Source organism: Magnolia sinica, unplaced genomic scaffold, assembly GCF_029962835.1.
Source record: "Magnolia sinica isolate HGM2019 unplaced genomic scaffold, MsV1 ctg429, whole genome shotgun sequence".
In the NCBI taxonomy this organism is placed as follows: domain Eukaryota; kingdom Viridiplantae; phylum Streptophyta; class Magnoliopsida; order Magnoliales; family Magnoliaceae; genus Magnolia; species Magnolia sinica.
In genome coordinates, this window is record NW_026682854.1 from 1 (window position 1) to 27,794 (window position 27,794).

At 40.3% G+C, this 27,794-nt stretch overlaps 1 protein-coding gene, 1 long non-coding RNA gene and 1 other non-coding gene across 3 annotated transcripts in view; all 3 read right to left on the bottom strand.

The window, feature by feature from the left end:
* Nucleotides 1–2,070: 2,070 nt before the first annotated feature.
* TRNAN-GUU (transfer RNA asparagine (anticodon GUU)) lies at nt 2,071–2,144 on the bottom strand. Its single transcript has one exon. It is a non-coding gene; the product is annotated as a tRNA-Asn (tRNA).
* Nucleotides 2,145–13,129: 10,985 nt separating this feature from the next.
* On the bottom strand, nt 13,130–15,735 carry LOC131236367 (uncharacterized). Its single transcript, XR_009166710.1, has 3 exons — nt 14,151–15,735; nt 13,840–13,922; nt 13,130–13,710 (listed from the first exon to the last, which is right to left on the bottom strand). It is a non-coding gene; the product is annotated as an uncharacterized LOC131236367 (long non-coding RNA).
* A 4,584-nt stretch (nt 15,736–20,319) lies between these two features.
* LOC131236363 (phenylacetaldehyde reductase-like) overlaps nt 20,320–27,794 on the bottom strand; it is a 30,328-nt gene continuing 22,853 nt past the window's right edge. The window contains exon 7 of the mRNA XM_058233489.1: nt 20,320–20,636. Within this exon, the coding sequence (XP_058089472.1) occupies nt 20,495–20,636 (142 nt within the window). The 3' untranslated portion in view covers nt 20,320–20,494. The remainder of the gene's footprint in view (nt 20,637–27,794) is intronic.

Below are 27,794 nucleotides of genomic sequence, written 5' to 3' on the forward strand. Positions count from 1 at the left end.
CTACGACCCATATAATAGAATAACTGCGACCCATTTAACAAGACAACTGCGATCCATACAACTGAGACCCATATAATAGGAAAATTAAGACCCATATAACGGGACAACTGCGACCGCGACTGTATAACAAGATAACTACGATCCATATAACAGGACAACTGCAACCGCGCCCATATAACAGGATAACTGCAACCCATATAATAGGACAACTGCGATCCAGAAAACTGAGACCCATATTACAGGACAACTGCGATCCATATAACTAAGAACCATATAACAGGACAACTAAGACCCAAATAACAGGACAACTGCGACCGCAACCCATATAATAAGATAACTGCGACCCATATAACAAGACAACTGCGATCCATGCAACTGAGACCTAGATAACAGGACAACTAAGATCCAAATAGCAGGACAACTGCGACCGCGACCCATATAACAGGATAACTGCGACCCATATGACAAGACAACTAAGACCCAAATAACAGGACAACTGCGACCGTGACCCACATAACAGGATAACTGCGACCCATATAACAGGACAACTACGATCCATACAACAAAGACCCATATAATAAGACAACTAACACCCAAATAACAGGACAACTGCGACTCCGACCCATATAACAGGATAACTGCGACCTATATAACAGGACAACTGCGATCCATGCAACTAAGACCTATATAACAGGACAACTAAGACCCAAATAACAGGACAACTGCGACCGTGACACATATAACAAGATAACTACGACCGATATAATAGGACAACTATGATCCATGCAACTGAGACCCATATAACAGGACAACTAAGACCCATATAACAGGACAACTGCGACCGCGACCCATATAACAGGAAAACTGCGGCCCATATAATAAGACAACTGCGATCCATACAACTGAGACCCATATAATAGGAAAACTAAGACCCGTATAATAAAACAACTGCGACCGCGACTGCGGCCCATATAACAGGATAACTACGATCCATATAACAGGACAACCGCGATCCATACAACTGAGAGCCATATAACATAATAATTAAGACCCATATAACATGACAACTACGATCCATACAACTGCGGCCCATTTGGGTCGTAGTTGTCATGTTATATAGGTCGTGGTTGTCATGTTGTATGGATCGTGGTTTTGAACGTGTTCACATCGTTTTCTACCAAACCCTTGGTACCATAGCTTAAGGCCCACAATGGGGTAATCCATTCCATCCACCTTGTTGGCCTGCTCCGCTTAAGCCTAAAAAAGTCCTGACTTGGGCAGTGTCTACTTCTAACAAACATCACAGTGAGCCTGAAAAGTTTCAATAGTGGGTTCCATTGTCACCATTATTTTTTATTATGTGACCTGCCCAAGCTCTGGATCAGGCTGATATCTGAGCCCTAGCCCTAAAATGACAGGGCAAAAAGGATGGGTGGCATGGATTATACACATACATCAATAGGGACCCCACGAGCTTGGTCGTTGCCAGCACACAAAAAAGGATTCCGTACACATCACTTTTTTGGCATTAAATACGACGTAATTTCTTCTTTCCTGGAAAACTGTACAACTATTGAAACAAGGACAAGGGCATTTTGGTCCAAGTAAATTTTGGAAGCATGTCAGAAAGCCCTTCTGGGAATATATGGAGTGTTGTGGCATTCTAGGTAATTTGCCCAAACTTCCAGGCGAGTATAATCAATTTCCCTAAAAATATTGATAGAGAGTGGCTGGTTGACCGCAATAAAAAACAGGTGGGCCGGCACAATACTTTGTAAAAATATTAATAGAGAGTGACTGGATGACTGCAATAAAAAAACAAGTGGGCTGGGTACAATACCTTGTAGAAATATTGATAGAGTGGCTGGGTAACCGCAATAAAAAAACAAGTGGGCAGGTAGGCCGGTTCAATACTTCAAAAAAATTATTGATAGAGAGTGATTGGATGGCTGCAGTAAAATTAAGTAGGCCGGTACAATACTTGATAGAAATATTGACAGAGTGACTGGATGACCCAAAAAATAAAAAAAAAAGGTAGGCCGGTACAATATTCTGGTAGAAATAATCAATCGCTAGAAGGAGGGCTTGAACCTCCGACCTTGTGGTTAACAGCCACACGCTCTAGCCAACTGAGCTATTCCAGCTTGTTGACACTTTTAGTGGCATTATTCTAGTGAAATTGACATGCAACTTTAACGATTAGGATTGATGTACATTCATTGTACATGTACCATAATAGCATGCGACTGCACAGATGATTTTACTCCGTCAGTGTATCAACCTACTGAGAATTCAAGGTAGACAGATGATCAAGCGGCGCGAATTGGCTACTACCCCCAGCTGTACAGAGCTCGGCAAAGGCAGGTCCTCTGAGGAGCCACTATGACGCATGGGTTTCATCCACACTGTTCATCCCTTTTTCCATGTCCTTTTTGTTTATAAGCCAAAAAATGAGGCAGATATAAGGCTCAAGTGGACCACATAGTGGAAGTTCTTAAGGAGGTGTGGAAGTTTTGAATCAGCTGCTATTTGTGTTTTCTCTTCATCCGGGTCTATGTTACCTTATCGAACGGGTTGGATGGCCATCATGATGTTCCCTAAGAAGGCTTCAATGGTGGTCATCGTTATTAAAGCTGCTTCCTGTGGTGTTGATTTGGCAAAATGATATGGCATAATGAAAGGGTGGTGTGGATAAAACCTATGAATCACGATGGTCCCTCAGAGGCACGTCTTGGCCGAGCTGGGACAAAGGGCAGTAACCTCATGTAGGATGTGATGCGTATACTTTTCTAGCACAACTGAGCTAGAAGAAGGCCAAAGGAAAACAAAAGTAATCCATCCTATCCAAGCTGAGTCCAGCTGAGTCCTATGGCATGATGTAATTGAGTCCCAGGGCTATTCAAATAAATAAAAAAATTTATTATTATTATTTTGAATAGAGAGAAATTACTGTTTAAAGTGTGAACCATAAATTAGGCATAACTTTTGATTCGGTATCATTATAAGATGCATAACATATGAATTTGGAGTAGAACAGGTTATTTGGTATGAACCAACCCACATTTATAGTTGGTTGCATCTATCTGTTTTTTGAGAAAACACACGTTTTCAGCTCCAAATAGAATTTTAGAATTTTTTTTACTATTTTTAGTAAAATCGATTTCTATCATATTTCCCTACTTTTGGTCTTAAATTTTCGTCTTTTTAAAAGTTTACTTGTAATCATACTAGGACTCATCTGATAAGGTTTATTGATACTTTCTATTTTTAGCAAATTAGGCTTTAGAAGAGTTACTATTTTGGGTAGATTCTATTAAAGTTAGAATTTTACTATTTTTTATAATTATAAATTTTAGTTTATTTTTTCTTTATTAAGGGTGTAATTAAGAAAAAATACACACCACATTATTTAATAAAAAAATATCTAAGCTTTATCTTGTTCTTTTTCTTTTACAGATTCAAAAAACTACCTTGTGGATTCAAGGCCGTTACTACTTGAGAGAAACGATGATCTTTCTCATTATTATTTCATGTTATAGCCTATGTCATAAACAGAAGCGGATATGTCTACTAAGTTAGTACACCAAGTATACTGAGTATTACTCAGTACATTAAGCATATTGAGTAAACTATGTCATCCACTACCCCAAGATGTGAAAGTGGCACAAAAATGCTTGGATTTACGACGGACCTCGTCCGTCACAAAATAAGTAGTGGTTTTGCTTCATAATTGTTTCAACAAACGGCCCAGGTGACATTATTCAAATATGCTTTCTAGCCTTTATATTATGATTTTGATGCGTATAGATATTCTATGTGTTTTACAATCGACACATTTGAATGGTCTTACATACCTTCATATTATAATTTTGACGTGTATAGATATGCTATCAGGTGCAATAGATTCATAAAATAACAAATGTAAATATTATTTTTTATTTTGGCATAAATTTTATTAATGGATTGCCCAAGTGAACAAATAGATGTGATTCAGATATGTTTTTGATGTATATAGATATTGTATGAGTTTTTACAATCCATGCATTTGAACGCTTTTATATATGCCTTCGTATTAAGATTTTGATGTGTATAGATATGCTATCTGGTGTAATAGATTCAAAAAATAATAATAATAATAACTATAAAAGCTTTTATTTTTGCAAAAAAATTGATGACGGACCAAATCCGTTACTACTTTCAGATGTTTTAAATCAACAAGTTGGTACGTTACTTATCCGATAAGTAGCGATGGACCATATCCGTCATAAAATTTTAGAACGCTCAATGGAGTTTTTCCAAAGTTTTGCGATGGACATTTTAAGTTTTACAATGGAGATAATCCATTGTTTTTTATGACGGATCAGATCTGCCAAATATTTTCGACGGACCATATCAATGGTTTCGGATTTATGTATGACAACAAAATTCGATGGACATTACGACGGACTATATCCATTGTTAACAGCGATTTATGGAAAGTTGTTCGTTTTTTTTTTTTTTTTGCTATTTTGGCATAGTGCTATGCCATCCATCCATTTTACAAGATCATTTAAGGTCATTAAACCCGAAATTGAACCATATACAACTCTCAAGTGAATCACACCACAAAATTGTAGGAATTGAATGCCTTTTACTTGCCAATGAAAACTTCTTGGGAAACAAATGTTTTGAATCCAGCAAATATTTGTGTTTTTCCTTCATCTTTATTCATGTTACCTTATGAATAGGTTGGATGGTTAAAAAAAAAAAAAAAAACATCAATGTGGACCCTCAGAATGTTTCAACAGTGGATATCATTGTCTCCACTATTTCCTTCGTTGTGGTCTAATTGAGCTTTGGATATTCTTCCATTTAGAACCCATGAACTTAAAGGATACGTGAAAATAAATAAAATAAAATAAAAATCACTGGAAAGCTTGGATAAGACATACATCCACGGTGAGTCCCATAGAGTTACTCGGTATGCTAGTACGCGGAGGCTCCTCTTATTTGCCCTTAGGAAAGTGGGGATAATGACACCCACCGTTGAAACCTTCCTAGGGCCAAACCATCACCCAAATTGCTGGTTTGGAAGGGCGTGGATTGGGTATCACCTCCACCAGGACCTAGCTATGGACGAAAGGTCCTATCAGAGGATTTGTGAGGCCCACCATGACGTAGATGTTTTATCCACTCATCCATCCATTTTGACATATCATTTTAGTGCATGTGCCCAAAAAGGAAGCAGGTTTAATGGTCATGTGGATCACACCACAGGAAGCAGAGGATTGAATTCCTACCGTTCGTTGAGAACTTCCTAAAGCCCACTGTGATGTTTATTTGCCATCCGACCTATTCATAAGGTTACTTGGACTTACATGAAGTTTATTTGCCATCCGACATATTAATAAGGTTATGTAGACTTATATGAACGGTAAAAATATCAGCTTGATCCAAAATTTTTATGCCCTCGGAGAAATTTTCAAAGGTCAACTTTCAATCCCTGCTAGTTCTTGTGGTGTGGTCCACTTGAGCCTTTAATCTACCTCTTTTTTTAGATTATCCCCTACAATAATATGTTAAAATTGATGAATAACGTTGATAAAACATATACATTATGGTGGGCCAAAAAGAGACCCTGGACCATCCATCTCCAACTAGGTCTTGGTGGGAGTAGGGGTGTACACGAACCACGCTCGACTCGACTCAAAAAAGCTCGATTCGACTAGGTTCGAAGCTGAGTTCGAGCCGAGTCGAGCCGTTTTTTTAGCTCAAAAATGAGTTCGAGTTGGCCCCAACTCGACTCAACTCGGATCTAACCCAGCTCGAATCGTACTTGGATCGAACCAGTTCGGTGACTCGGCTACTTTGATATTGATGTTTCTCACCAAGTGTTTGATGAAATGACTCAACGAAGTGTGCCTGGTGGCAGGGAAGGTATGTATATGAAACAAGTACTTTAAAAATAATAATAATAATAATAAATTATGTTGCTTAGAAGGTATTTGATAAAATACCTGAACAATCTTTGCTGCCGTTTTACAAACAATGGGATTTTGAAGGTGCAGTCTAGGTGTTTGTGGAAATGCCGCATAGAAAAACTCGGCTAAATCTTAGCTCGAACTCAGCCCGAACTGGCCTGAGCTGCTGACCGAACCGAGTCGAGCTGGCCAATCAAGCTCGAGGACCAAGCCGAGACGAGTTCGAGCTGAGGTCAGCTAGTGGCCGAGCCAAGTTGCCTCAGCTCAACTTGGTTTGGCTCGTATGTACACCCCTAGGTGGGAGTAGTACCCAATGGGCGCCCGTCCCAGAAGGGATTGCTTACAGAGTAACTCGTATCGCTGTGTACCGAGTAAACTCTGTGGGGCCCACCATGATGTATGTATTTTATCTACTTTGTCCATCCATTTTACTAGATAATTTTATGTCTTGAGCTTAGAAATGAAGCATATCCATACATAGTTCAAGTGGACCACACCACACAAAACCGTGTGAACTGAACGTCTAGTGTTGAAAAATTCTTAGAGGCCATGAAAGTTTTGGATCAAGTTGATATTTGTGGTTTCTCTTTATCCATGTCCGTGTGATCTTATAAATAGGTTGGATGACAAATAAGCATCACTATGGGCCCCAAGAAAGTTTCAACTGTGTTTCAATGGTGGAAATCATTATTCCCACTATTTCTTATGGTGTGGTCCACTGGAACTTTGGATATGTTTTAATTTTATGCTTAAATCCTAACATGAGCAGGAAAAATGGATGGATGGCATAGATAAACCACATACATTCACGGTGGGCCCACCAAAGTTTACTCGGTACGATAAAAGCCAAACTCGTTGCTGGTTTCGGAAGCATATTTCCTTATCTGCAGGAAGTTCTTATGATGGGAAGTTAGGTGGGGCCCACCATGATCTATGTGAGTAATCCATCCCGTCTACCTATTTTGTGAGTTCATTTTAGGACATGACAAAAATTAACCGAATCCTATACCCAAGTGAGCTACATGAGAGGGAAATCTGGAAAGAAATAACTACAGTTGAAACCTTCCTCCCTGTTTTTTTCTTTTTTTCTTTTTTTCTTTTTTCATAAGAAAAGCCATGCCCCTGTATCTTTGTTAAGAAAGAACAAATGTACAAGCTAGATTTTTGGGTGGGCTCCACACAAAAATAGTTGGGCCTCACCTATTAGTTGAAACCTTCCTATTGAAACCTTCCTGTTGAAACCTTCCTGGGCTCTCCGTTAATGTTTAGATGCCATCCAAACCATATATAAGGTCATTCCTACTAGGATGAACAGTAAACAAAAAAGGCTTATATTAATACAAAACTTTTATAGCCATACAAATATTTCAACGGTGGTTGTTCAATCCCCATTGTTTCCTCTCATGTGGCCCACTTAAGTTTTGGATTTGGCTCTTTTTTTTTTTCTCGTCTCCAAAAATGAACTCTCATAATGGTTGAACAAGGTAAATTTTCACAAAGATCATGGTGGCCCTACTTACCTTCTTTTTCCACCAAAATTTACATATGCTGGCCATCTCCCCCTTAGTTTTTCAAAAGTTGTGGCATCATTATGATTTATGTATCCCCCAAACTACCAACAAATGAAACTATATATCCCTCTCTCACTCAGTCAAAATTGAAATAAAAAAATTATCGTAGATGGATTTGACCATGAATCCATTGATTGGTAATGGTCATTGATACTCGAAAAATCATCTTAGTTGTTCTAGCTCATGATCTGAACGAGAGAGGAGATATGGTAAACAATTGGTAAGCCGATAATCCTTAAGAAAGAGCTTCAAATCATTGCTATTTGACTTGGATCTGGTTTAAGTTCCGGCCAAGATAATTGAGAAAGATGGAACTAATTTGAACCGCTCACATCACATGATATATGTGGTATATCCACACCATCCATCCATTTTTCAAGGTCATTTCAAGGCACGGCCCAAATACTAGGCAGATCCAAATCTTAATTGGAGCACACCACAGGAAATGGAAGGAAATGAACACCTACCCTTGATAATTTCTTAGGGGCCAAACTGATTAGATGGAAAAACAGAATTTTAGTGGGCTCTTTAATTTAGGTCCACGTCATTTAGTGAGTAAGTTGGTAAGCAAAAAAGAAATTATAATGGGCCCTAGCATTTTTTAATGGTAGAATTTAATTGCTAATTTAACTCTTGTGGGGTCTAGCTGAGATTTGGATCTTTTTCCTTTTTAGCACATGCCCTCAAATTATAATCTATTAAGGATGGATGGCATAAATCAACCAAACCCTTCTGGGGCCCACTGTGTAGTCCATCGCATAAGTGATTCGTAACCCTACGTAATTAAAAAAATAATAATTAATTTAAAGAGGCATAATAGTCTTTTTGAAATATCACTGACCAAATTATATGATTGCCGTTAGACAAAGTCAGAATGTGTGGGTTTTTTTTTTTTTTTCACTGTATTTGAAAACTTTTAACGGATTTAAGAGAGTTTAAAAGTAGAATTTTTATTTTTATTTTTTATTTTATTTTTATTTTTTTTGAAATTTAACCAAAATATAGGCTTCATCGGGGTATTCTCTTTTTTTAAAAATAAAATAAAAAATAAAAAATAAAAAATAAATAAATCAATAACTCGTGTGAAAGTCAAAAATCAAAGGTGAGTGAGGATTATATTAAAGCATGATTGCAGGAAAATATCTTGTGTCTTGTGGTAGTTTAATTTAGAGAATATAGACTGTTCAAATCAATAGACCATAGCATGATGTGGGCCTGGAGGAGGTGGGAAGCACACTGGATTAACGTGCATGCAGATCCACCGTCCATCGGGGGTGTTGCCTCATCTTGACTACGTCGTGCGTGGGTGAGTCCCTGACCGTTCGGCCCACCTCAGTGTACCAATTGTATATCCACACAATCCATCCGTTTTGCTTGATCAATTTAGGACGTGGGCCCAAAAGTGAAGCAGATCCAAATCTCAGGTGGACCACACCACAGAAGACAGTGGTGATTGGCCATTAAAAACTTTATGTGGCCACAAAATTTTTGGATCAATCTGATATTTGTGTTTTCCCTTAACCTCTTTGTGACCTTATCAACAGGTTGGATGGCAAATAAACATTACGGTGAACCCTAGGAAGTTTTTAATTGTGGGCGTTTCAATGACCATTGCTTCTTTTGGTGCGTTCCACCTGAGATTTGTATATATCAGTTTCATTCTTGTCCAAGAATGAGCATGGAAATTGGATGGACGGTACGGATATACAACACATACTTTGAGGTGGCCTGGAGTCAAGGACTCACCCACCAACCTGTTTCCCCGGACTCACCTGATCCACGCCAGACTTCGGAACTCAAAAATCATGACAGTCCAATAACACAATTCGATTGGCAGGGGAGAGTTGGGATCGTGTGTCCCATCTGATAAGTAGATAGGGATGATTTTTGTATTATGTCATCCTCATGGTGGGGCTAACCAATTGGAAGGGTTGGATTTCACATACACTTAACAGGTTGGAAGTTATCATCTGGGTAGGTGCTTGTGGTCCAAACCGCTTGGAAGTGAGACCTCATTGAATATATTGTTTATTCTAGGAATAGAACAAGGTTTCCCAAGCCACAGGCATCTAAGAGATCCACTTACCACGCATGTGGCACATGTGCGTGTGATCTAAAGCCGTCCATCAAGTAGGCCAGGCCTGGTAAATGCTCCTTTTGACCTAAACCAACTAAAAACTTAGATTTAAATACACAATGGATGCCCAATTGGATCCAGTTCAGGGTCTTTAAGAACAAGATCGCGACCTGAAAGGACACGAAACCTGTGAAGACCCAAACCCTGATATGAGTACCATAGGACCCGACCGAACCTAACCTGTTAAGGTCTATTAACCTTAACAGCCACAGCTGCCGGGCACCTCCAAAACTCCCTTATACCTTTGGCTCAAATCCTTTCACATGTTCTTGGAAAATCCAGCGTTCAGGACTCTCCAAGAACTTAGTGAAAGATTGCCTGTCTAATCTATCTATGGACTCAAGCAATCTTTAAAATAATAGTACATAAAGTTTCAATTAGCCATCATCACTTTAGGGTTCACACTAACTTAAGAAGAACATTGTGTATATATGAAATAGCCATGAAGATCTTTTTAGATATTATATTTTTATGTGGACAATATCCTCCTGGTTGGTAAATGATATGCAACTACTGATGAAGACTAAATATTGACTTGTCTTGAACTTTCTTATGAAAGATCTTGGTGAAGCCAATATTATTCTTGAGGTAAAGATTATCAGGGACCACCCTAGGAAATTTATAGGCTTGTCTTAAGCCACCTACCTACAAAAGATCTTAAAACGGTTCAAGATGAAAAATACAAAAATTGTTGAAACCCCTATAAAGAAACTAGCAAGCCAAACAAGAAATCTTGTCCTTATATTGAAAATGAAATCAAGTATCATTATATTTATGATCAAGTGACGGATAAGAAGGTCGCTCTCAGCTACATTTCCATAAAAGAGATATTGGTTTATCCCATGACGAAGCCTTTTAGGTAGAGATACATTTTAAGTTCATGTCAGGCAGATGGGATTAAGGAGAGCTTGCGTGATATCCGTATATCATGTACCTTTGATTTTTCATTTATGAATAATAAATTATTTTTATTCAGTATTGGGCACTAATATTAACTAAGTATGTAGATCAGCAACATTTGCCTTGAGATCATGTAAAATTTTTACCTTTGTCAGCAGGTCGGTCACTCACTCACATGGGTTGACTAACCTTGAATATACAAGAGAAGTACAATCGAGGTAATGTTCATATGCTGAGGTGTGAACCATTCTTTATTATGAATGATAGAGGATCAAAGTATGAATTAGTCATATCTGCCTTCAGTCCTAAAAGATTGAAGATGAGACTGATCACGTCAAATAATATAATCGTTCATTTACTCTTCATGCAATAAATGTTATGGCCAGAATAAAAGCCAAGTCATGAGGATATGAGATGAGTCATACCTCATGTGAGACGACCTACGTATTGTAGACCCGAGATGTGCATATCTACTTTACGGTGTGAATTGTAGCTACGTGATGGGACCTTTTTACCTACCGATTACTTTGATTTAATATAAGCATTGTAACGTGCGAGCTACTAGCCATTCTCATATGTGACTCTTTGTTTCCTTAGCCACCATCCTTTTGTATACAGGAGAATGAGATTGAGTGTCGTTACTTTAGTGTGCGATGATAAAGGGCCGTTGATTGGTCAGACTTGGTTACGTTAGAAAAGTTACTTGATTGATTCTAAATTATACATTTATGTAGAGAAGATCTTGTGATAGCTTCACTAAGTTTCTAAACCTATTAATACGCACTTAAAGACTTATCTACCGAAAGTATCGAATTTTTGATAGATTTTTACAAATAATATTCTTTTTAAAAGTATATATTATTATATATAATTTTAAAATGATTTAGATTGATATTTGTAAACAATTAAAATTTCAAAATAACTCGATAAGTTGAATAAGTGTGTATATTGGACAAGTACTCCAGATTGAGAGTTCTCCATCCATTGTGGTCATGCTACTAAGATGGACATTATAAAGCTTGGGTTATTGAGTGCTAGTTAGGTGGTCACGTAGTACTAAAATACCTATGAGAAAACAATGGTGTTCCAGCTGATCCACACTTATTATTCTTTTGATCACAGTGTTTGGTTTTTGTTGTTATGAGATAGTTAAATAGACAATGTACTTTATGCCTATCCCCTATATATAATGTGATTGACTGGGAGATGTTGGACATGGGCCCGTGGGGCCCACTTGTGGGCAATCACTAGTTGGTGGGTCCTACGAGAGTTTACCTCATTTACTCTTTCCTATTTTCTCGTTTGTTTAAAGTTGAATTTAAAATTCAACTTTGAACTACAAATTGGATAAGAGTGAGATCGGATGAGATCATCTTTCAGCCTCATTCAGACTCTTTGACCCTTTCTTATAAATGTGGAGGGGTTCTCTCCTTAAAGGCATTTTAATAGTTACAAGAGTTTGAACTGACAGTGGGGTGTACTACCCAGCTAATTAAAAAAAAAAAAAAGTTACAAGAGTTTGAGAGAGAAAACGGAGATATAATACTCTAAAGATTCTATCCATCCTACCCATCCCTTACACAATCAAAGCCATAATTCATAATCCGGGGCTATCTTAACCGTACAGTCAGAGGGGTGATCGGACCTCTCTACTCCAGTGGTAGTTGGTAGACCGCTAGATGTGCTTCATAGATCTTCGGTTTTTTGCGAAGGTCCCATATTGTGTAGATCATCGGATCTTGCAGGCCCACTCTCTCGGGTCGATTTTCACCACCACCCTTATCCCACTTATCCTCTCTTTCTCTCTCATCTCTAATCATGCTCTCTCCACTCTCGCTGCTATTAGTCTTTGATACTCTTTTCACTCCCCCCTCCCCTCTTTTTCACTCCCCCATCCCCTCTTTCTCACTCATACTCTCTTAAAAAAGAAGAAAGGAAAAACAAAAAGCAAAAGACAAGTAAAAGAAGAGAAAATATGTGGTGTTTGCTCATGTTTTGATTATCAACAATTACAACCAAAAAACAGAGCAACACTGACAGCTAAAAACCGTCGGCAATGAGATTTCCCGACGGCTAAAATCCGTCGGATGGGCCGTCGGGAAAGGGCTCAAGGGCGTTGCTCACCGTCAGCGTCTACGACGGCTAAAACCGTCGACATTTCTGACAGCTTAGGGCGACGGTTTTAGCTGTCAGTGTTTTCAATGGCTAAAACACTCGGCATTTTCGACGACTGAGGGCGACGGCAAAAACCGTCGATGTTTTCGACGGTTTAGCTTTCCTAAATTCAAGTCCGACGGCCATTCACTGACGGTTTTAGCCATCGGCGTTTCTCATATTTTTTTTTTTTTAAATAATAATAATTTATTACCTAATCAACGCACATAGCCAAAACTAGATAACCCATTTCTCTAAAGCCCTAAACCAACCAACCTATTCGAGAAGGGAAGTCTAAAAATATAAAAAAAAAAATTAAAACAATAAATTAAATTAAAAATTTTTTTTTAAAAAAAAAATCAAACTTAGGTACTTATCCAAATTCCAAACATAAAAAATTCGTGTAAATATTTCCCAAAAATCATTGGTATTTACTCAAATTATAGCATTGAAAGAAAGAGAATTCAATGTCACGTGTAAATGTTTCATAAAAAATCAATGGTGTTTATGTTGATCCACTGTTTCATTGATGATTCCATTCCACCTGGTATATTCCATTCAATGAACACCCAACAGTGAATACAAGGAAAAAAAAAATCAAATTTTTAGCAGAATTTGAGAATGGGTTTTTAAAATAGCATGATTTGGTCAATCTACTTAATTGTTTGCTGAATTAGCTAATACATATGAACATTTGAAATGCTTTTTTTCTTCTTTTCTTTAATCATTTATAAACTTTTTCATGTGAAGTGACAAGAATGAAAATATCGAATAAACAGAAAAAGGCTAAACTGTTGTTAATGAAAAAATAAAAATTGATAATAAAATTAGGAATAAAGATAATATTTCTAATTAATCAACGCCAATCAATATTTTTTAACAAGCAAAGTTCAGCAATTACAGTATGCATACCTTGGTGTTTAAATGGAAGTATAACATTTGCCTTATCTACCCGTTCCTTTTATGATAGCTGGAGATTGAATTGTACCTGTTGAAGGGGACTCATTAAAAAAACTGGAATCAACCCAGTAAAAGACACAGAGGTGTGCCTGTTTCTGCACTTGTATGTGTGTTTGAACCTGTAGGTGTGGGAGGGTTTGACTGATCATGGACTGACCTTAGGCAAAAGGGTTTGATTGATCACCACACTTCTAGAAGAAACAACTACAAATTTAATGCCTGCTTGCTCCATATGAAACTCTTCTCACTAAATAACAAATTTCACAAATTCTAACATGTTAGAAGGTTCAATTACAACCAATAAGAGGGATGCATACATACATACATACATATACATATATATATATACACACACACACACACACACACATATATATATACATACATACATATATATATATATATATATATATATATAGAGAGAGAGAGAGAGAGAGAGAGAGAGAGAGAGAGAGAGCTCACAATCACTCTTACTCTTCCATTGCGCCGCTTCATTTGCACATTAAATTTTCCTCTACAATTCTGTTCAAGCAAAAGCAAGTTCCCTGAATGACTTTGTCCATCCATGGATTGAATTAGTGGCTCTAAACTGGCAACTATAATGGATATGTATTCAACAGATGCAACCGACCTTTTGTATTAACAAACAGATACATGAAACTTGATCTGCAACCAAATCAAGCAAAGAAATGTATTAACCCATACAAACAAATATTAGCAGGAGAGAACATTTCTAATATGATAAAGAATCCATCCATTGATATAGTGAATGTCATGAGCAAATTAAAAGTATTCGAGTCTGGTGGGTTGTAAAGTAACACCATAATCCAGTCATCCGATGAGTCAAGAAGCGTAACTGTTTGTCTAGCCCTGCTCTCCAAGCAGAACATTACGGACCCCGAATCCCAGATGAGATGGAAGTGTTGGCTTTCATCCCACCTGCGGATTGGTTCATCTGTCCTGTCCACATTTTGTGTAACACCCAAACAAGTGCTAAGCTAATATCCTGATTCCAATTTGCTTTAATGGCAGCATATATACATCCAAGGAGTGAAAAAGAGAATTGAAATTCATCAAAAAAAAAAAAAAAAACCCCACAAACAAACATATATGGAATAAAGATAAAGGGGTTGGTCCAAATGATACTTGTGTTATACTTGTGTTATATATGCAGATAAGATGAGTACTGTTGAATGCATTTTGTGAAAGGAAGTAAATGCAAATGTTAACCATCAGCACTCTCATATGTACATGTTCAAAATATTCTAGCGAAGTACCAAGAGGACTTATTGACTAATGCAGTTTTCGAACAACACATAATATAACTGTTTTTTTTTTTTTTTTTTGGTTAGATCACCTGATACTAATGGTGCCAGCAAAAAAAAGAAGGGTAAATGAGTAACCTAATGAAACAATTTTAGGAAATGGACACTCTTACTTATCATCTGCGTGTAGAGGAAACAGAACAAGATCCCAACAAATTCACTCTTACTTATTATCTGGGTGTAGAGGAAACGGACACTCTTACTTTTCATGTCTTGTCTCTGGACTAATTGGGTATTAGTTCGATGCCATCGACATGACTTCGATGCCATCGAAAGACAAGTTTCGATGACATCGAAGTGTATTCGATGACATCAGTTGCGATTTTGTGGGATTTGTTTCCTATTTTGATTGTGATTCTTCCAAAAACTATATATTGGAGTGTAATCAAGATTGTGAGGTAATTCTAGGGTTTCTAATTTGCTCGAAGGGTTTTAATGGTGTAGCAAGGGTTTGATTCGAGGTTGTTCAAATCGGGTAAGCTCTCTTCACTTGTAATTTCTATTTTCATAATGTTATCTGTCACTTTGTGCTATGTTTTTTTCCCGCAAGGATTTTTCCATGTTAAATCATTGTGTTCACTTTTGTGCTTGCTTGGTGCGATTGGATTACTTATTTAGATTCATCTTTGTGTGCTTCTACAATTCCCCAACAGTCAGTTTGTATGAGTAGGTCTCATTCTTCAATCACTCGGGATAATTGATATTACGGGCTCCAATGTAAGTGGTCCAAAATTTTAAACCCTTCCATAGGTTGTAAGCCCCGTATCCTAGACCGTACCGTTCCATACGCTTCCGCGGTCTTCCCGGTCGAATTTCAGCAACCTTCGACCCTTAACCGGTATTTGCGCGCGACCTTGATTCTCATGCCGTCAACCCGAGTCGGCTCAACCCAGGACTTGAACCTTAGCGACCGCGTCGTCGCCGCGGTTCCGATGCCGCGACTCGCGCGTCGAGGCGATACCCTGGTCGAGAGATGTGGGCCAGCGTTCGGTGCGAGGAAAACGCCGCGCGTGCGAATTTCGAGGGAATCTCTACAAAGTGTCACATCAATCAATCAACCCATCAATCCTATCATGTCAAGTACACATCACCTTTCACCCTTTCCCAAGCAAGCCCCAAAAGTCAAAAAGTTTCTTACAACCCATACCCTCTCTTACAACTTTTGCCCCAAAAGTCAAAAAAGAGCCTCTTACACCCATCACCACCACATCCATCACTCCATCACCCATCACTCCCTCTCTCTCTCTCCCTTTACAAGTCTCTCTCTCATTTTCAAACTCTCCCCAAGCAAGAAAAATTTCATACGTATGAGTCCCTTCCCTTATCTCCCAAGCTTCAAGTGTGGCCCACCTTTCCTACCCCTTCATCTCTCATCTCAACCATCCATTTCTCATCTTCCTCCATCAAAGAGAAGCACAAGGAGCTAAGGAAGCTAAGGGAGCAAGAAGATCAAGCGGTGGGTGCCTTGATAGGGTAGTTTTTGATATTTTTAAGATGGGTCAAGTGAGGCCAACCGATCAATGGTTTGGATCTCACTTTGGACCCTAAGATGTGGCCAATGGCCCACTTAGATCATCATGATCATTCCATGATGGGGCCATTCTCCATGGACCCCATCATGATGTTTATTTTCTTGCATATTTAGGGTCATCTAGACCGTCTAATTTAGTGGAGAAGGGATCTCCACCGTTGGATTTAATTTTAATAGGCCCACATGTAATGGGACCCACTTGATGTATGATTTAGTGCAAGGGAGGGCCCATAGTGCCGGGGTCCCTCCATCGCGCGGGTCTTACTCTCTATCTCTCTCCCTTTTATTTTAATTTTTGTGATGATAATGAGATTGTGTGGCCCACTTGAATGGACCCCACCATGAAGTTAGTATGTTATCCAAACCATTTACAAGTGGGGCCCACTTTGCGTGTATTGTACCCACACCATCCATCAGTGGTGGCCCTCATGAGCAGGCCCACCTTGCTCGGCCAGAGAGTCCAGCGTCCAGGGACGCTGGACGTTTGCTGAAAAACACAAATACAAGCTTGGTTCCAAGCCAATGGAGGAGGCCCACTCATGTAGGCCCCACCTTGATGTATGTCTTCAATCCACACCATCCATTCCTTTCCCAAGCCTCTTTTAGGCGTTGAGCCGAAAGATGGGATCAATCAGACCTTCGGGCGGGCCATACCATACCAAATGGTGGTTTTCACCATTGAAACCTCCCCTGATTGTCTATACGACGAAATATGCCCAATATTGGGCTTGTTTTGCTTGTCTAGAGCCATGGAGGGCCATTGGACGGAGTGGATTGTTTGGATGTGGACCCCACCGGTGAAAACCACAGAAAAACTGATAATCAAAAAAATAAAATAAAATACATCACAGCAACTACTGCTGCTATGTCAGAGATGCAGCAGGCGCTGCCTGCGCACAGCGCCCGGACGGGCGGTCGGGCAGCCACCCACGGCTGTAGCCGTGGGCCCCACCTTGATGTTTATCTGCCATCTAATCCGTTCATAGGGTGGGCCACTCCCTGACGTGGGCCCACTCCAAAAATCAGCCTGATCCAAGACTCAGGTGGCCCACACCGTAGGAAACAGTGGGATTGAACCTCTACCTTTGAAACCCTTTTTGGGTCCACAGAACTTTTGGATCAGGGTGAAATTTGTTTTCACCCCTCATCTAAGCCCACGTGGCCTTATCAACGGGTTGGATGGAGCGTAAACATTATGGTGGGCCCCACATGGAGCCACCGTGGTACATGTTTTTTTATTACCACCGTCCAGGCGGACGGTGGAGCCCACTGTGATGTTTTTAATTTATCCCCACCGTCCAGGGATGGTGGGTGGGGTTCTTATGCGTGCATGTGTGGGTGTGTGCGTGTGTGTGTATATATATAATATTATATAATATTGTATGTATTGTGTGTATATATATATATATATATATATATTATATTATATATAACTTATTGATGGTCGAGGCCCACTTTGATATGTATTTAAGGCCCATCTCAGCTTACTTCTGGCCCATGGGTCGAGGCCCATTTGATGTATTAGGGGCCCATGGGTTATGGCCCATTAAAAATGTTTTGGGGCCTATGGGTTAAGGCCCATTTGATGTACATTTGGGGTCCCATTGGGGTGGCCCATTTGTTACACATAAGGCCCATAAGATTAGGCCCATTTGATGCATTCTAAGGCCCACGGGTCATGGTCCATTACAATGCACATAAGGCCCATTGGTGCGGCCCATTAATGTGGCCTACTTGATGAATATAAGGCCCATATGATATGGCCATTTGATGTATTTAAGGCCCAATGGGATGTACCTAAGGTCCATTGCAATGTACAATCCCAACATGGGTTATGTAATGATGTTTACGTCGGGCTATGCCTTGGGAGCAATGGTGGTTTGACGTCCACATTGCAAGTATAGTGTGGTTAAATGTTCGCATTATGACTTTCCTTAGGGCCCATTGTTGGGCCCATACGTGTAATGTGTAGGCCGTCTAGGCCCATCTTCGTTATGAACATCATCCATCCCATATAACATGTTTAGTTCCATGATTCATGATCATATGCATCATATGTATGCTTGATATGAGAAATGACCGATCATAGCATATGCCTTCGGGCAGATTGTTTAAGGGCTCCCGTACAGGGGGTGTTGCCCTACATGAGCGCACGATACGCGCAGGAATGCTTCATGACTGGATAGTGTGATTCATGCATTCGCATTGTGTGATATGGTTATTGTACGCCCTAGCGACATCAGGGCCGTAGCCTCCACAGACGTATCGTGGTTGGCAGGATTGGATACCGGAAATACTGTTCTACATGGGGTGCGATAGATATCCCTGGGTGAAAGTTCCTAAACCCTTATGGTACTAAGAGGTTGCTCCAACGTCTAGACCGAGTGGGTGCATGAGCGCTGAGTGCCGATTACCAGACGGTTGCGCTTTCCATTGTGTCGTGGTCGGTTGGAAGGGGGTGTGGCCTTACCCGCCCGAGGGTAGGGGGCAATGCTAGGCTTAGTCTGACCAGCTCGAGGAATGGGTCCGCTATTGATGAGCCGAGCCCGATATTGGCAGGCGGATAGTGAGGTCTTTTTTATTCACCTTATTGCGTGCGATGAGGCGGCAATCTGGTTTGGAGTGTACTAGACCCCGGTGATATTCCAGATTTGAGCCGTATTGACATGTGGACTTAGATGAGGGTTTGTATGCTTGAGTTGCATTTCGCATTTGCATGGCCTTGGTATCGCCGACATCATTCTTTGCACCGCATGGCCTTGGTACGGCTAATGGTATTCTTGGCATTCATCAGCATGTTCCGCATTACTCTGATACTGCATGGTTGCATTACCACCTTGAGCATACACTTTCACCACCCTCTAAGCTTTCCATAAGCTTATGCACGACCGTTGCGTGCAGGTGACATTGGATCGCAGCAGCGCTGAGGCTTGAGCACGTAGCAGATCTTTTTGGAGTTTTTGGTCTATCATCATTATATTTCCCTTTATGCTCATTGTACTTGTAAAGTTTTTTATCATAGTGGAAATGTGATGGAGTTTTTGTTGTTGTTTGTGGGTTATGCCTTTGGTTATGCTTATTACGAATCAAACTGATGTTGAAAACCCTCCTTGTAGCATCCCAGGATCTGAACCTGGCGAATAGGCACTGGGAGCCGAGAATGGGGTTCTGCGGAGGCTGTCGGTGCCGGATTCGGCGATCGAGAATTTTGTGAGCCCGGTTTCCGAGTTTGGGGCGTGACATAGGTGGTCAACAAAGACACAATTAAGACAGAAGATAGAACAATGATTCCCATTCCACCATTACGTCGAAATATTCTGTGGCTATGATCATATTAGTATGGGGGATTTTCGGTCTACGGGCCATCCAATGCGTGTCCCATCATGTCTGTGTTTTGGAACTTTGAACCATGGGCCCACTTGACCAAACAAGCATGCATTATTTTAGTACGGTTGCATCTGGACTGGTCCAAAGCGTGTCTAGGCCTAGCCCATCATGTATAAACCTGGAAATAAAAAAATAAAAAAAATAAAAAAAATAAAAAAGGCCCTGCCCAGCTCATGAGCTAAGGAACCGTACTCCAGCCAAGTTGGGCTAGGTCGCTTTGCAAATACTCAGCTTAACTGTTGAAAATGGCAGGCTAGCCAGAACTGACCTATTGGGCCTTTTGGCAACCTCTAGTATATAACAATACCATGCATGTCATGTTACTGGTTTTAGGATTCAAGAATATGTAGAATTGCATATGCTAATAATTGCAATTTATTCTATGGGTCTAAAATTAAGGACTTGATCCGACTCATGAAGCCGGAGATAAGGTCCTGACCCCATTATTATCACACTAGAAACACACATACATGCTCCTCAAGAGCACACAACACTGTGTCCACGCAGACAGATAAACACACACTGACATAATATAAGTACATTGCATTTCCCATACAAATAACTATCTTTTAGACGTAGCCTTTGCTCTTTAAGCTTTCCACGGAATCCTTGATAATTTCTTCCATGGGGATGAAGTTGAGGCCCAATGCAATCAGCTTTTTACTTGGATTCTGAGCCCTCAGTAATCCAGGTTGAGTGTCCTTAGGGAAGCTACACCACAAACAAACAGATAGTTACACAATGTGTATGTTCTTGTAAGAGAAAGCTATGGTGTTTTCACTTGAATCATTATCTCCAACTGTGGTTGGAAGACATGGGATCTCAACTGTTCATCTGCAATGCCCTTTTGGATAGGGCATGCCCCAAAAATCAAATCAGGAGGACAATCATAGTCCACACAGGTTGGGTCTTTCATTCAATATCTGAACTGTTCATCTGGTGGAACACATCCTTGAATAGACAATGCTGAAAATAATGGAAGAAAATTGCCTACAGAAAGTTCCTGTAGGCAGGAGCTATGTGCAATGTCTGTGGGACATCCACTCAGTCCAGCAGCTTCGCTAACTTATATTAGGACATGAGCCCCAAAAGAGGTAAGATAGGAAACTCAAGTGGGGTTCGCCATAGGAAACAGTGGGGATGGAAACGCCGACCGATGAAACCCTCTCAGGCCCGACATAATTTATATATGCTATCCAAACTATCCAAACAGTTCATAAGGTTATTACCACTGGGATGAACTGAAAATATAAATATTAGCCTGACCAAAACTTTTGTTGACCCATGAAGGTTTCAATGGTGAGCATTCAATCTCCATCTTTTCCTGTGGCGTGTCCCAATTAAGTTTTGGACTCAAGTGGTGCATGCCACAAGAAACATTGGAGATGGAAACGTCGACCAATGAAACCCTCCTGGGGCCCACTGTAATTTATATATGCCATCCAAATAGTTCATAAGGTAATTACCACTGGGATGAACTGAAAATACAAATATTAGCCTGATCACCAAAACTTCTGTTAGCCCATGAAAGTTTCAATGGTGAGCATTCAAGCCCCGTCTTTTTCATGTGGCGTGTCCCACCTGAGTATTGGACTCTAGTGGGGCACGCCACAGGAAACATTGGGGATGGAAATGCCGACCAATGAAACCCTCCCGGAGCCCACTGTTATTTATACATGCCATCCAAATAGTTCATAAGGTAATTACCACTGGGATGAACTGAAAATAAAAATATTAACTGACCAAAACTTCTGTTGGCCCATGAAGGTTTCAATGGTGAGCATTCAATCCACATCTTTTCCTGTGGCCCACTTGAGTTTCGGACTCAAGTGGGGCACGCCATAGGAAACATTAGGGATGGAAATGCTAACCAATGAAACCCTCTCGAGGCCCATTGTAATTTATATATGCCATCCAAACAACTCATAAGGTTATTACCACTAGGATGAATTGAAAATACAAATATTAGCCTGACCAAAACTTTTGTTGGCCCATGAAGGTTTCAATGGTAAGCATTCAATCCCCATCTTTTCCTATGGCGTGTCTCACTTGAGTTTTGGACTCAACTGGGGCACGCCACAAGAAATAGTGGGGATGGAAACGCCGACCAATAAAACCCTCCTAGGGCCCATAGTAATTTATATATGCCATCCAAATAGTTCATAAGGTAATTACCACATGGATGAGCTAAAAATACAAATATTAGCCTGACCAAAACTTCTCTTGGCCCATGAAGGTTTCAATGGTGAGCATTCAATCCCCATCTTTTCCTATGGCGTGTCCTACTTAAGTTTTGGACTCAAGTGGGGCATGCCACAAGAAACAGTGGGGATGGAAACGCCAGCCAATAAAACCCTCTTGGGGCCCATTGTAATTTATATATGTCGTCCAAATAGTTCATAAGGTAATTACCACTGGGATGAACTGAAAATACAAATATTAGCCTGACTAAAATTTCTGTTGGCCCATAAAGGTTTCAATAGTGAGCATTCAATGTTTATCTTATTGAGATGTGGAGTCACATCTGGACAGGGCCGCTCGACCAGTCGAGTAGCCTGCTCGACCGGTTGAGTGGCCCACTTGACCTGTCGAGGCCTGACTCGACTCAAAGCCCAGCAAGCATCAATTTTTTAGGTCCGCGGTGCTCAACCGGTCGAGACCCTTGCTCAACCAGTCGAGGGTCCGCTCGACCAGTCGAGTAGCCTACTAGACTAGTCGAGGTTACGCAAATTTGTTTTGCGGATTTGATACGGACTGCGAAAATTTGAGTCAGTTTCATAGAGGTGCGAAAGGGAAGTTGCCTAAACTATAAATAGGGGTCCTAAGGTTTATTTTAGGGTATGCAAAAGGTATTCTAAGGTGTGGGCAAAGGGTTTTCTCTATACATCTAAAGGGAAAAGGTTAGTACATTGCTTGTAATCTCATTTTCTTCATAGAAGTTTGCACCCATGGTTTTTAACCCTTGTTTGGGGGTTTTTCCACGTATATCTTGTCTTGTAGTTTGTTTGGTATGCTTTGATTCTATTTCTAGATTATATTTCTTTCTGTTTATCGTTTGTGGGTGAGACCAAAGATTGAATCTCAGTTCACTGTGTTGTTGGCGTGCTGTGCAACAACTGATATTAGAGCTATTGGTTTAGTTCTATTGGGAGCGATAACGGAAGAAGGGAATAATAGAATTGAGAAGTTTGATGGTTCAAACTTTGCTTTCTAGAAGATGCATATGGAGAATTATCTGTATCAGAAGGACCTCTGTATTCCTCTAAGAGGAAAAGAGAAGAAACCAGAAAAGATGACAGATGATGAATGATATTTATTCGATTGAAAGGCTTTAGGAACAATCTGATTCTCTTTGTTTAAGAACGTCGCCTTCAATATATCCAAAGTAAAGACCACAAAAGAATTAATGGAAGCCCTAGTTGCGATGTATGAAAAACCCTCAGTATCCAATAAGGTTCATCTTATGAAACAGCTATTCAACATGAAGATGTTAAATGGTGGGAGCGTGACTGAATATCTAAACGAGTTCAATACAGTCACGAGCCAGTTGAAATCCGTTGGCATTGTTTTTCAGGACGAGGTCAGGACGTTATTGATCTTGTCCAGTTTGTCAGACAGTTGGAATAGTTTGATGATTGCTGTGAGCAATTTTCCAGGGTCGACAAAGCTTAAATTTGATGATGTGACCAGTCTAATTCTCGGCGAAGAATCTAAAAGAAAAGCATCAGGAGTTTTAGGGGACTCAGGGAATGCTCTAAATGTTGAAGGAAGAAAAAGATCATTGAACAAATAAGACAATAAACATGGACGTTCTAAGTCGAGGAAGAAGTCCAAGGGACCGACGGGTGTTGGCATTGCGGCAAGAAGGGGCACATGAAACGTGATTGCAGTGGGCTTAAGAAACAAGAAGGAAGTTCTCAAGGCGGGAAGGATTCAGTGAATCTATCTGATGAGAGCGACACAAAGGCATTGATATTGTCTCTTGATGTGAAGAATGAATCTTGGGTCATAGACTTGGGTGCTTCGTTTCATGCCACTTCGTGTAAGGAAGTTCTGCGTGATTATATGCCAGGTGACTTCGGGAGAGTCTACCTAGGTGATGATGAGCCGTGCAATATTGTTAGAAAGGGAGACCTTCATATAAATCAGAAAGACGGGACAGCTTTGAAATTGAAGGATGTCAGATATGTACCAAGTTTGAAACGGAATTTGATCTCAGTGAAATAGCCGGTCGATACCGGATATGTGACGACATTTACTAGTGATTCCTGAAAGATCACAAAAGGTGCTTTGGTGATATCTCGAGGCAAGAAGGAAGGTACTTTGTACGTGACTTAAGGATCGTATAGTTCACTCGCAGTCGCATCAACTGAAGTAAATGGGTAGTTATGATATCAAAGGTTGGGACATATGAGTGAGAAGGGGATGAAAGTGTTATTGTCAAAAGGGAAGTTACCAGGGCTGAAGTCTATTGACTTGGAATTCTGTAAGGACCGCGTGTATGACAAGCAAAAGAGGATAAGTTTTAAGAAGACAAGATGCGCTCCAAAGCCACATCTGTTGGAGCTTGTACACACTAATGCGTGGGGATCGGCACAAGTATTATCTCTTAGTGGGTCACATTATTTTGTTTCTTTTATTGATGATGCTAGTAGAAAACCGTAGGTCTATTTCTTAAAGCATAAATCTGATATATTTTATGTATTTAAGAAGTGGAAAGTAATGGTAGAAAATGAGACATGTAAAATAATAAAATGTGTCACATCAGATAATGGGGGAGAATACTGTGATAAGAGGTTGGAAGAGTATTGTGCAGCAAATGGAATCAAACATCAGAAAACGATTCTAGGGACATCGCAGCAAAACAGTGTGGCTGAGTGCATCGCATTAATAGGACCATCCTTGAGCGCGCCAGGAGCATGAGGTTACATGCAGGGTTGCCCAAGACCTTTTGGGTAGATGTTGTGAATACTACTGCATATCTCATCAATAGAAGTCTCTCGGCACCATTGGATGGTGGGCTACCAGAAGAAACGTGGATTAAGAAAGAAGTGAACCTTGCACATCTCAAAGTATTTGGTTGCACTTAATATGTTCACATTGATGCAGAGCACAGAAATAAGCTGGATGCGAAGTCCAGGAGGTACACATTTATAGGCTATGGGCAAGTATTATTTTGGCTATAGGTTTTGAGATACAGAAAACAGGAAAATCATCAGAAGCAAAGATGTAGTCTTCAATGAAAAAGTGATACATAATGACAATGTGCAGCAAAACAAGGCCGAGGAGAAAGAATTCGTAAAGTTGGAAGAGTTACCGAACACGGGCGTTACATTGCCACAGGATGATCATGCATAGGAGCATTATAAGGCAGAGCCACAGACATCGGTTGTGAAGAGGTCTACTCGGGAGAGGAGACCCACGGTCCGATACTCACCCTTCTTACATTATCTACTGCTGACAGATAATGGTGAACCAGAATATTTTGAAGAGGCATTACAGTCAGATACATGAGTTAAGTGGGAGCAGGCAATGGATAATGAAAGAGACTCTCTTAAATCTAATCGTACATGGGAGCTAGTCACTCTACCTAAGGGTAAGAAAGTTCTTCATAACAAGTGGGTTTACAGTCTGAAGGAGGAGCACGATGGTTCGAAATTGTACAAGGATAAATTGGTTGTGAAAGGGTTTCAACAAAAGGCAGGTATCGACTTCACTAAAATATTTTCACCGGTAGTGAAAATTTCAACGATTCGCATGGTCTTGAGTATAGTGGCAACAGAGGACTTACATCTAGAGCAGCTAGATGTTAAGACAACCTTTCTTCATGGGGACCTTGAAGAAGAGATATATATGCATCAGCCGACAGGATACGTGGCACCAGGAAAGGAGAACAACGTATGTAGACTGAAGAAGAGTTTATATGGTCTGCAGGCCCCGAGGCAGTGGTACAAGAAGTTCGACAGTTTCATGTCGGGAAACGGTTTTAGGAGATGTTATGTAGACAACTGTTGCTATTTGAAGAAGTTTGATACGTCATACATCATTCTTCTTCTATACGTTGATGATATGTTTATGGCCGGTTCAAGCATGAAGAACATCTCAGATCTCAAAAGACAACTGTCTAGAGAATTTGCCATGAATGATTTATGAGCTGCAAAACAAATCCTAGGCATGAGGATAAAGCGTGACAAGGAAAAAAAGAAACTAGTTTTATCACATGCAGAGTACATGACCAAGGTACTTGATCGATTCAATATGAGATGTGCTAAGCCAATTAGCACTCCATTAGCCAACTACTTCAATCTTTCTAAGGAGCAAGGTGCAAAGACGCAGAAGGAATGAGACTACATGGTTAAAGTCCCATACACGTCAGCTATTGGGAGTCTCATGTATGCTATGGTGAGCACGAGGCCAGACATTGATCAAGCAGTGGGAGTTGTTAGCAGGTTCATGAACAACCCCAGGAAGGAACATTGGGAAGCTGTGAAGTGAATCCTCAGATACCTGGTAGTTACTGTGGATATAGGGTTGTGGTATGATAGATCGGAAATGAAGCTACAAGGCTACGTAGATTCAGATTTGGCAAGAGATATTCACAGCAGAAGAAACACTACAGGTTATGTCTTTACTCTGGATAGTGCTGCAGTTAGTTGAGTTTCTCAGTTACAGAAAATAGTATCTATCAGTACAACGGAAGTAGAATATGTTGCAGCTACAGAAGCGTGTAAGGAGATGGTATGGATGCAAGGTTTCATGGAAGAGTTGGGTAAGAAGCAAGCAAATTGCAAGCTGTACAGTGACAGTCAGAGTGCAATATACTTAGCTAAGAATTCAACCTTTCATTCAAGGACCAAGCATATTGACATCAAATATCACTTTATACGTTCGTTACTAAAGGATGGATCGATTGCTCTGGAGAAGATTCATACAAGTGAGAATCCTGCAGATACGCTGACCAAGGCGGTCACACGGGAGAAGCTGAAGCTCTATTCAGTTTTGATTGGTCTTCAGGCTTTAAGTCAGGGAGGTGGTGCACTCCGAATGTAGAAGACGAAGGTTTATGGTAATGTGTCTCCAAGTGAAAAATTGTTGAGATGTGGAATCGGTTGAGCGGCCCACTCGACCAGTCGAGGCTTGGCTCGACTCAAAATCCAGCGAGCATCAGTTTTTTGGGTCCGCGATGCTCGACCAATCGAGGCCCTTGCTCAACCAGTCGAGCAGCCTGCTATACCAGTCGAGGTTACGCAGATTCGTTTTGCGGATTTGATGCGGACTGTAGAAATTTGAATCGGTTTCGCAGAGGTGCGAAAGGGAAGTTGCCTAAACTATAAATAGAGGTCCTAGGGTTTATTTTAGGGTATGCAAAAGGTATTTTAAGGTGTGGGCAAAGGGTTTTCTCTATACATCTAAAGGAAAAAGGTTAGTACATTGCTTGTAATCTTGTTTTCTTCATAGTGGAAGTTTGCACCCATGATTTTTTATCCTTGTTTGGGGTTTTTCCACATATATCTTTTCTTGTGGTTTGTTTGATATGTTTTGATTCTACTTATAGATTATATTTCTTTATGTTTATCGTTTGTGGGTGAGACCGGAGATTGAATATCGGTTCACTGCATTGTTGGCGTGCTGTTGTTGGCGTGCTGCGCAACAAATCTTTTCCATTGGTGTATCCCACTTGAGTTTTGGACTGTCATAAAATGAGCTGATGAAATTGATGGACAGTGTGAATGTCACGCTGACATTGCAGTGGGACACTGACATTGCAGTGGGACCCATGTAGTAGGAACTTCCAGTAGACGGGGGCGCAGGCAATTCGCACCTGAAAAGAACTCCCCCATGAGACACCTGGCAATCTCATAATTGGCC